Source organism: Chiloscyllium plagiosum, unplaced genomic scaffold (genome assembly GCF_037043375.1).
Source record: "Chiloscyllium plagiosum isolate Xiang-an unplaced genomic scaffold, Cpla_swu_hap1 HiC_scaffold_35, whole genome shotgun sequence".
In the NCBI taxonomy this organism is placed as follows: Eukaryota; Metazoa; Chordata; class Chondrichthyes; order Orectolobiformes; family Hemiscylliidae; genus Chiloscyllium; species Chiloscyllium plagiosum.
Genome location: NW_028270173.1, coordinates 40,798,149 through 40,809,030, shown reverse-complemented (window position 1 = coordinate 40,809,030; position 10,882 = coordinate 40,798,149). Strand labels below are relative to the sequence as shown.

The window sequence follows — 10,882 nt, the reverse complement described above, 5'->3', positions numbered from 1 at the left end:
GTTATCAAACTAAGCTTGCCTTTATACTTCACCTCACCTGACGACACGAGTACTACATAATGATTGACATCAGTGTCAGTGTTTTGAACAAACACATTACCCCAAGGCGTATTTCCATCTACTGCTGAAGGAGTATGATTACATCAGATGGTTCCTCGTTTAAAGAGTCGAAGTCATTTAAAAAAGTCAAAAAGAGTCCATTTGCGTGATCAACCGTCTGAAATACATTTTAATCCCGAAACTCAAAAAAAGACAAGGCTCTTGATTCTAAACGTATGAAGTAGTAGATTAATAATGCTTAAATTATTTAATGGATGTGCATGTTTCAGTGGTCTAGAGTCACCAATTTCTTGGTGACTATAATACATACTTAATAAGCTACCTGATGCATGCATTCAAAGAATCTTCACAAACTATACAGAGACCTATTATGATATGTAATCAGTCAATGATGCAATAAGAGAAAACTGCAAGTTTAGGTTTTGGAATGAACTGACAATGGCCGAGGTATAGAGAAAAGGTTTAATATTCATTGAAAATAAGGAAAATGAATTCAGATAAAGTTGATAATATCCATCTCAAAGGTAAACGGCCTTTTTTTTGCTGTAATTTGACATCTTCCAAACGTTCTACACATCCTTGATAGTGAAAGGGAGAAGTAAAATTGAAAGTGAGACATTTTATTTGCTTCTTTTTATTCGTCCCCTCTTCCTAGATTATGCTGCATTGATATGATCTGCACGTCTATCCCTAAAGTGTTATTAGTAATGCTTCTTAAAGTTCGCACGGTTGGAGGTTTTAGCAGATTACATTTATCAGAAAGCAAAAGCGAGAACTGCGCATGTTGTAGATCAGAGTCGAAAGGTGTGGCGCTGGAAAACAAGCAGGTCATTCCTGATGAAGGGCTTATGCCTGAAACGTCGACTCTCCTGCTTCTCTCATGCTGCCTGCCCTGCTGAGCTTTTCCAGCGCCACACGTTTTGAATTTATTTCTCATTACTTGGTTAAAAGAATGAAAAGATAGATTTATGTTTCGATACAATAATTTCAAACATGAAGTTAAAGCATTCCACTGTTGCCTCCGGAGTGTCGATAGTAATTGTGTCAGTATTCAGACTGAAGCAGAAAAAATGAATTTGCACAAAGCTTCAGTGTTTCATTTGGGTTTTTTTTCGGGGGGGGGTATCAATTAAATGAAAATGTTGTTTCATGAAAAGAACACCTTACTTACAAACCATAAGAATATCAAATAGAAATGAATGGAGTTAACTAATTGACTCAATCTAACCGTTTCTCAAGTTTGGTAACTTGATAAAGCAATTTCCAGTGTAGATAGAATAACACCCGGCATCAATCGTGCATAGACCAATAGCTATATCAAATTTTTGTCATCAAGATTACAATAAATTGCAATATCATGTCTTGAGGCGATTTGACCTTTATGACATGGAGATTTGAATTGTTTCTGTGTGATATAAATTTGAATTATTCATATTGGAAAATGATGATGAAATATTTCTTGTCATTACAGTGAACGTGAGTTGCAGGATTCAGAATGTTGCTCTGGATCAATTATTTATATCATCCCTTTATGGAATCACTTTGCTGATGAACGTTTATTGCACATTAATTTCTCTTCTTGCGTCCATTTACTTAGTAAGGAAATAAATGCTGAATATTAAGGTTGATTTTGTGAACTTACCTGAAGCTGCCCTAGTTCCCCTCACTTTCACTACGTTTAGGAAGGAAGAGGCAAATATCTTGATGGCTATTGCCTTCTCGATGTTATGTCAGTAAGCAAATATGCAATTGTTCTGTTTGAGCTTCAGGTGAATGTCAAGAACAAGTAATCCTTGTGCAAAAACAAAAATAATCGCGACTTCAAAATGTCAGCAAATTGGTGGAAAGTAGTCGAAAATCTGAGAGTAGAGGAGCTCCATTTCACCCTGCTCGTTAATCAGATAACATGCAATGAACTGAAGTATGTGCAATTTAATTTGAAATCTAAATCACATTTATAGGGTTTTCATTGCTTGGAATACTGTTGTGGAATACTGTTTCCACTTGTGCCTGAGACTACTATGCGTCATTAGACAAGACTTGGTGGAAATAATCATGTGTGGCCAGGCAGAAGAGAATCTCACGTAGCAGTTCAATGTTTGCTTCCACTCCGTAAAATGCAATGCATAGTGTCATTTATTCTAATAGATGTAGAGAAAGTGAGGACTGCAGATGCTGGAGATCAGGGTGGCCCAAGGGGGCTGAGAGATTAAAGGGGGGCGTGTCGTGTGTGTTTGTAATTAAGCTGGGAATCCGATTGACAGAAGAAGGTAGGGGCAGTGGTGGTGATAGGTGGGAGAAGAGGGTGATTGGTTCACGACGTGGCTGAAGAACTTCAGGGCAGAGAAGACGACGGGGTACAGTAAGAGAGAGACTCACTGAGACCCTTGTAGAGGGACGAGGAGAACTTTTTCACGGGAGGCATCCTTGGAAGAGGCTTTGCAGTAAGGTTATAATCAACTGGGAGAAAGTGAGGACAGCACATACTGGAGATCACAGTCGATAAGTATGGTCCTAGAAAAGCATAGCTGGTCAGGCAGCTGACCCACAGATGCTCTTAGATTAGGTTCCCTATAGTGTGGAAACAGGCCCTTCGGCCCAAACAGTCCACAGTGACCCTCCGAAGAGTAACCCACCCAGACCCATTTCCCTCTGAATAATGCACCTAGTACTATGGGCAATTTAGCTTGGCCAATTTACCTGACCTGCACATCTTTGGACTGTGGGAGGAAACCGAAGCACCCGGAGGAAACCCACGCAGACACAGGGAGAATGTGCAAACTCCACACAGGCAGTCACCCGAGGCTGGAATTGAACCTGGGACCCTCGTGCTGTGAGGCAGTAGTGCTACCGTGCCGCTTGTAAACAGTACCACACTGATTGCCATGGTGGAGCTGGCAATCCTCTTCGAGCAGTGTGTGTGTGTGTGTGTGCGCGTGTGCATGTTTGTATTATTTGGAATACGTCTCAGGTTGGAGATATAGTAAACGTTTCAGTCCATAACTAATTACAGTTGCATAGTAGTGAGATCTCTGTTTATCAGTTGTGCTTTATATATTTCTGAAAGGCAGGAAATGGCCCGACTCCAACAGGACACAGCCGTGATCAAACGTCACCCAAGTCTACGTGAAGGTAAGAAATAAGCATCTGATTGCAGCAGGACATTTGGATAAATTTATCAATTCCAAAGCTTTAAATCAAAGTCTAGAGCACATTTAGCAGTAGATGACAACATTTTACACGCATTTTGTGATTATAAATTTCTGCTAATTCCCTTGGTCCAGATTTGTAATATGGGTATAATCAGGTCATGTGCAGTGGTCTTGTCGAGTTGGCATTGAATGGTCTGTGGTTGCTCTATTCAATGTTGTCAACCAAGCACTAGTTTATACCTGGATTGATCAATATAAATATTTTGCTTGTCATAATCCAGGTCGGGTTTTGAACATATTGCCCAAGTCCCTGACACTGAAATCAGTGTAAGGGGCTTCTGTGTAAGGCCACGAGTAATACAAAATCACCGACAGGAAGGCTAAACTTTGGAGAAGGTGAGGACTGCAGATGCTGGAGATCAGAGTTGAAAAAATGTGTTGCTGGAAAAGCGCAGCAGGTCAGGCAGCATCAAAGGTGCAGGAGAATCGGAGACGTTTCAGGCATAAGCCCTTCTTCAGGAATTATTGGAGATTATTGCACACAATGTTTTTATGTCTTGCTTCTTAAGGTTCCAAACACGGGTCCGCCACCTTTGCCCAGATTCTTCTGTTCTGGATATCAGAAAATCCAAGCCTTTTTGTTCAAAGATTGTGGGCTCCCTAACACACTGCAACCACTGCCACGCCCCGACCACCGAAACCCTCCCCAAAACCAACAATCTAGCTGAGCTCTTCACCACCTACAATGCCATTGTCTTGTGCAAAACATTGGTTAATTGTAAACCAGATGGTCAGTAAAATTGTTTCCAGATCCATATGTTAGTTCCATATTTCTTTGATTATATTCTAATTGGTGTGTGTACATCTCGGCTATACTTTTTAAATATTGAAACGAAAGCAACACGATTACTTGTCTAACACGTTTGGTCCCAGTTTCATTTTGACATTCTCATTTTATTATTTCTTTTTACTTCATTGTTGCTTGCATAAAGATTGTCGGTGTTATTGGTATGTTTTTATTTATAAGATGAATTTAGTTCACTATTTACAAGGCAATGAAGTTAAATATGCTTGCCATAAGGATGTCGATTGACGCTTTTGATTTTACATCGGTTCAGTTTTTTTTTTCTCTATTACGATAATCACCTGTTGCAAAACTCTAAATGTATAAAGTATTTTCAAAAACACAACACAATCGATGGCATATTTTCCCCCAGAGAGAATGTTTACATAGTGAATTCAAATTCAACGCTGATTGAACTGATGTCTGATATTGTTGTATTTACACACCTAGTTATAATGATTCCACAGTCAACATATTTTGCGTAAACATTGACCAGCAACTGAACTGTTATGGACTGGCCAGACCACTCAAAACATTCTTAAACAGGCAGCCCAAACCATAACTTTGTAATTTGTTTTGGTAAGAGTACAGTGGAAATTACCCGGAATTAGTCAGCGAGGTTGACTACCAGGTTTTAAAACGGACAAAAATGTATTCACAAAATTACAAAAAGAAACTTAAAGAACAGAATAAAGAATATAGAATTCAGTCTATCCAAACTGGACTTAATTATGCTGTTTAGAAACTACACAGCAGTCCCAACAAGCAAACCCCTTAAACGCAGTAAAAATGAAATAAAGGCTTACAAGTCGAAGTTAGAAATGCAGGAGACAGAGGTTAGTGACCTGGTTCCACACAGCTCATTGCTGAACTCCCTAAATAGTTCGAACAAAACCGCTCAGCTGGAGAGCTAGCCACGCCCACTTTATTTATACAGGTTACTTCTAAAATCATAAATATTTGGCCTAAAGATTAGTCTGTTTACGTATAAATGAAAAGGCCGTTCACCTCTGCACCAAACCCAGCCCTTCTGGAGCTTGGCCTGTTTATGACCCCTCTGAAAAACTCCACGGACACATTTTTTAGAAAAAGGGCCGGCTTTGTGACAACTGAAATAGATAAGTAATTATCTATATGGCTACCAGAACAAGTAGGAGGAATCTTGCAGCAAATAAGTCGCCTCCAAACTCTTTAAAACCTGTCCATAACCAGCAAAGTACAAGTCATGAGTGTGACAGAATGTTTCCCACATACATGGATCTCGACAGCTCCAAAAACATTCCAATGGCTTGAAACTATCCAGGGTAAAACAGCCTACTTGATTGGTCTCACATCCACAAACATTCACTCACTCCAATATCATCTCTTAGTAACATTAATGTGTACTATCACTAACTCTCACTGAACTAACAGAAAGCAATGCAAGAAGTGGAGATTAAATGGGTGTTTAATGGTTACCAATCAGTGGCTCGTGGTGTGGCTCAGGGGTTAGTGTTGGGACCACAATTACTTACACTTAACACAGATGATTGTGTCAAATTTGGCAGATGACACTAAGCTGAATGACAGAGCAAAGTGTGCAGTGGAAACTGAAAGTCTGTGGAGGAATGTTGATAAGTTAAGTGAGTGGGCAAGGGTCTGGCAGATGGAGTACAATGTTGGCAAATGTGAGTTCATCCATTTTGATGGAAATAAAAGAAAAATGGACAATTATTTATAATATTGTGTCATGCTGCTGTGCGGGGGTGGGGAGGTAGCAGCGTGTCCTTGTGACAAAAGCTTAGTTTCCTGGTGCAGCAGGTAATTAAGAAGACAAATGGAATATTGTTCTCCATTGCGAGAAGAGTAGATTTTAAAAACAGGGACATAATGCTGTAGTTGCCTGAGGTACTGGTGAGGCCTAATCTGGAGCACAATGTACTGTTTTGGTCTCCTTACTTGAGAAAGGATATGCTGACACTGAAGGAGGTGCAAAGATTCTTCGTTGAGAGGGCGGGCTTATGATGAGAGATTGAGTAGAATATGTCTATACTCATTGGAATTTAAATAATAAGGGGGAGCTTATATAGATATAAAGTTAAGAAGGGAACAGATAAGATAGAAGCAGGCAGGTTGATTCCACAGGCAGGTGAAATTAGAACTAAGGGGCATAGACTCAAAATAAGAGGGATCAGATTTAGTACCGAGTTGAGAAATAACTTAGAAGTATATTTAAGTTTTATTGTTACTTGTACTCTAGCGCAGAGGTACAGTCAAACGTTGACAATGTCGCCTCTCGTGGTGCCATCTTATGTACAAAGTGCCTGGGTGCAGATCTCAGATACAATGAAAAAGAAATAAAGCAAGAAGTTACATTGCTTTACAGTGATTCATAATGTAAGTTAGAAAATAGGCATACAATTAAAAGGACAAATATTACAGTCAGGTAACCAGATTACAGATAAGCATTATATTGCAGTAGATCAGTGCAGGAGCTTCCGCAGACATGGTCTGACTGACTTCGCCAGCTGCTGACCACTTGCACCAATGTCTAGTCCAACATCCATCTCTGCTCCATTCCAAATCTACAGCCTACTTCACTTTGGTTCTCAGCCACTCCCACCCAGCTTCTGTTCTGCTCCAACGTTTTCACCCACAGGGTTGTGAATCTGTGGAATTCTCTGCACAGTGAAGCAGTTGAGGCTACCTTGTTAAACATTTTAAGGCAAAGATAGATGGATTTTTGATCATTAAAAGAATTAAGGGTTTCGATAGGTGGGTGGGTAAGTGGAGCTGAGTCTATTAAAAGATCAGCCATGTTGTTCTTACAAGATGAAGCAAGCTCGAGGGGCCAGATGGCCTACTCCTGCTCTTATTTCTTATGATCTTACCTGCAAGATGTAGAAAGTCTCCCAAAGCTCCTTATAAATCGTCTTCTAAACTTAGTATAATGATTGCCATCTAGGAAAATGAGCAGATACTTGGAACCACCAAGATTTACAAGTTTCCCTCCAAGCTATTCATTTATCTTACTCAAAAATACACTATTATGCAAAAAGCCTGCAGTTCTATACCCAAAGGTATTGTCAATCTAAATACATCAAAATGACTGCAGCGCCTGGAGGAGTCCACACGTCGCTCTCTCAAGGGCAGCCAGTAATCGGCCAAAGGAAAGGCTTCCTCAGTGTCAACTCACAAATTGGCTGAAATAACAACTAGTACTTCCCACTATTAATTGTCAGCAGGATAGCTTCGAAAGATCTGCAGAAACCAGAATATCTTTCTGCCCTGTTTCACCACAGGACGCTGAATTCACTCGTGCTCTGAATGAATCCTAAAATCCAAATCAAGTAATTTTAAACTGTATATCTGTTTCAGCTTTTCTAAAAGTCGAATTCCCTCTCCTCTCGACAGCATGTCATGTCAGTCAATGTTTTAAGAATTAACCGCTACCAATCAGGCAGAGCTGTTCCTTCATTGTGGTTCTTCCTTTCAATTACTGAATGTCGTGGCAGCTATCAGTGATTGGGGATTGATTTGACACCATGCGCAAATAACCTGTGATGACACAGACTCGAGCCCCACCAAAACAAAGCAAAATATCTGACAAGACTGGAGGACAGATGTCATAACAGAGTGATCCAAGGCCTGGAATAGGAAATAACCGGATTACATATCATCCCCACCTATTTAGCCTCTGACCTGCACCTTTTTCGCCATTAACACGACCATTGCCTTTTGTGCTCGGTCCCCTCACCACCAAAAGGAAACATTTCTACATTAAAGACGTTGTAGGCATTTAGAACTATTGTCCACAGAGCTTATGAATGTTAAATTAATTGTCAATTCTACAAATGCATTCAGCTAGTGTTAGCAAATTGACAGGAATTTCCTTAATTAAAATCCTTTAATAAGTTAACTTAGTAAAGCCACATAGCCTTTTGAACAAAGACATTATTAAAGAAGGGAGATGTTTAATCATGTTCTTCAGTTCATCTCTGATTTTTTTCTGGGAAACTCCATAAATAAAGGTGTTTGTGCAACAACTCAAAGTCCTGAGAATGTATCCAGATTGTTCAAGAATAGTAAATGGGTCATTATAATTTTCTTTATAAAATTGATTATCTGTAAATTGGACGCATATGTATGATACTAACGTTACCATCCATAAACGTATAAAACTACCAGAAATAGCCAGCAATAAGATAATTGATTTTCTTCTGCTCTGCATCTCAGGATCATTGTTATTCTGACCATTGTTATTTCTTCGCAGTGCCCTTCTCACTCTGCTTGCTTGTAAAATGTGCCGAATGGTCATTGCATTAAGCAATAAGATCAAACGAAATGGAAGAAATGGAGTTAAAATGGTTTCCAACCAAAGAAAAGCGACCCATATGGGTAAGCTATAAAAACGTGATGATATCGAACAGGACCATGGTACATTATCAATTATTTCCCGAGGTTCATATACAAAGTAGATTGGAATGCTTTCTAAAATGCTCAAGGAACAAACCAATGCGATTACCACAGCTGCAGTTTTACCAGTACAATATTTCGTTTGTAGCTTCTGACAACAAATGGCCACAAACGGGTCAAAAGTGAAAATGACAGTCAACCAGACAGAGCAATCAATGGAGATAAAAAGTAGGGCCAAGTTAAGACAGCAAATTGGAGTGTAGTTCAGAAACGAATATGTAAAATAAGCATCTTTAATCTCATAGAAAAGCACATCAAATATCAGCACAGATAGATCCGCTGCTGCCATTGCTATCAGGTATTGCGTGATGCATTTGGACAGCTCACAATGGCCACCAGAGAGAATCACAATTGTCACCAGATTAGCTGCAATGAAAGGAAGGATAAAAATTACCAACTGTTGAAAAAATCATAAGTCTACAGTTATCTTTTTCTGAATATTAGCATATTCCTTATACTGTTACTCAAAGCTTCCTGAGGAATGAGAATACAATAGTGTTGAATGGAATGGTGCACTTGACAGGACAATGACAAGGTTCCATATACAAACTCCAGCTGCAAGAGTAGGTCAAGAACTCAGAATTCTGCAGCGAATAAAGGAGAAAGAACAAATAACAAAGCAAATTGCAGCACAGGAACAGGCCCTTCAGCCCTCCAAGCCTGTGCTGATCCAGATCCTCTATTTCAACCTGCTGCCTACTTTCCAAGGGTCTGATTCCCTCTGTTCCTTGCCCATTCATGTATCTGTCCAGATACATCTTAAATGACGCCTTTGTGCCGGCCTCTACCACCTCTGCTGGCAACGTACTCCAGATAATCACCACCCACTGCATAAAGAACTTCCCAAGCATATTTCCCTTAAACTATTCCCCTCTCAACTTGAACTCATGACCCCTAGTAATTGAGTCCCTCACTCTGGGAAAAGCTTCTTGCTATCCACCCTGCTTAGACTTCTCATGATTTTGCAGACTTCAATCAGGATCCCCTCAACCTCTGTTTTTCTAATGAAAATAATCCTAATCTACTCAACCTCTCTTTATATCTACCACTCTCCATACCAGGAAATATCCTGGTTCATCTCCTCTCCACCATCTCCAAAGCATCCACATCCTTCTGGTAATGTGGCGACCAGAACTATACGCATTATTCCAAATGTGGTCAAATCAAAGTCATATACAACTGTATCAAGACCTGTCAACTCTTGTACTTAATACCTTGTCCAAGGAAGGAAAACATGCTGTATGCCTTTTTGACCACACTATTAACCTGCGTTGCCACATTCAGTGTATAATGGACCTGAACACCTAGATCTCTCTGCACATTAATTTTCCCCAGGGCTTTTCCATTTATCATACAGCTCACTCTACAATTGAATCTCCCAAAATGCATCGCCTCTCATTTGCCCAGATTGAACTCAATCTGCCATTTCCCTGCTAAACTCTCCAATCTATCTATAACCTGCTGCATTCTTTGACAGTCCTCTTCACTCTCTGCTGCTCCACCAATCTTAGTGTCATCTGCAGACTTGATAATCAGACCACCTATACCTTCCTCCACATCATTTATAACGTGTCACAAGCAAGAGTGGTTCCAGCATGAATCCCTGTGGAACACAACTATGGGCACAGTTCTCTATTTTGAGAAATTCCTTTCTACTACTACTCTCTGTCTCCTGTTGCCCAGCCAGTTCTCTACACATCTAGCTAGTAAACACTGGACCTCATGAAACTTCACTTTTTCCATCAGCCTACCATAGGGAACCTAATCAAGCACCTTACTGAAGTCCACATGTGTGGCATCTACAGCCCATCTGTCAACATTCAACTTTGTCATTTCCTCAAAGAATTCTATTAAGTTGGTAAGACATGAACTTTCCTATACAAAACCATGCTGCCTATCACAGATAAGCCCATTCTCTTCCAAATGTAAATAGATCCTATCCCTCAGTGTCTTCTCCAGCAGCTTCTCTACCACTGACGTCAGGCTCGCTGGACTACAATTACCTGGATTATTCGTGCTGCAGTCATAGAGATGTACAGTACAGAAACAGACCCTTCAGTTCAACTCATCCACGCCGACCAGATGTCGTAACCAAATCTAGTCCCACATGCCAGCACATGGTCCATATTCCTCTAAATCATTTCCATTCGTATACTCATCTAGATGCCTCTTCAATGCTGTTATTGCACCAGCCTCCACTTCTTCTGGCAGCTCATTCCATACATGCACCACCAACTGCATGAAAAAGTTGCCCCTTAGATCCCTTTTATATCTTTCTGGTCTCACCCTAAACCTATGCCCTCCAGTTCTTCACTCCAAACACCCAGGGAAAAGATGTTGTCTATTTATCTTATCCATGCTCCTCATGATT

General features: G+C 40.2%; 1 protein-coding gene across 1 annotated transcript; it reads right to left on the bottom strand.

Annotated features, from left to right (window-relative positions):
- Window positions 1–7,942: 7,942 nt before the first annotated feature.
- LOC148140695 (uncharacterized) lies at window positions 7,943–9,362 on the bottom strand. The gene is made up of 2 exons (XM_087979006.1): window positions 9,212–9,362; window positions 7,943–8,877 (listed from the first exon to the last, which is right to left on the bottom strand). The coding sequence occupies exons 1-2, from the start codon at window positions 9,360–9,362 to the stop codon at window positions 7,943–7,945; spliced, it is 1,086 nt and encodes a 361-aa protein (XP_087835132.1).
- Between the last annotated feature and the right edge of the window lie 1,520 nt (window positions 9,363–10,882).

What these genes read in the sequence shown, in the direction of transcription:
- LOC148140695 (XM_087979006.1), bottom strand. Translation starts at nt 9,362, where the DNA reads ATGCTTGGGAAGTTCTTTATGCAGTGGGTGGTGATTATCTGGAGTACG. An exon ending in GGGAATCAGACCCTTGGAAA is followed by an intron (nt 8,878 to 9,211) that starts GTAGGCAGCAGG and finishes CTTTCATTGCAG; the next exon opens with CTAATCTGGTGACAATTGTG.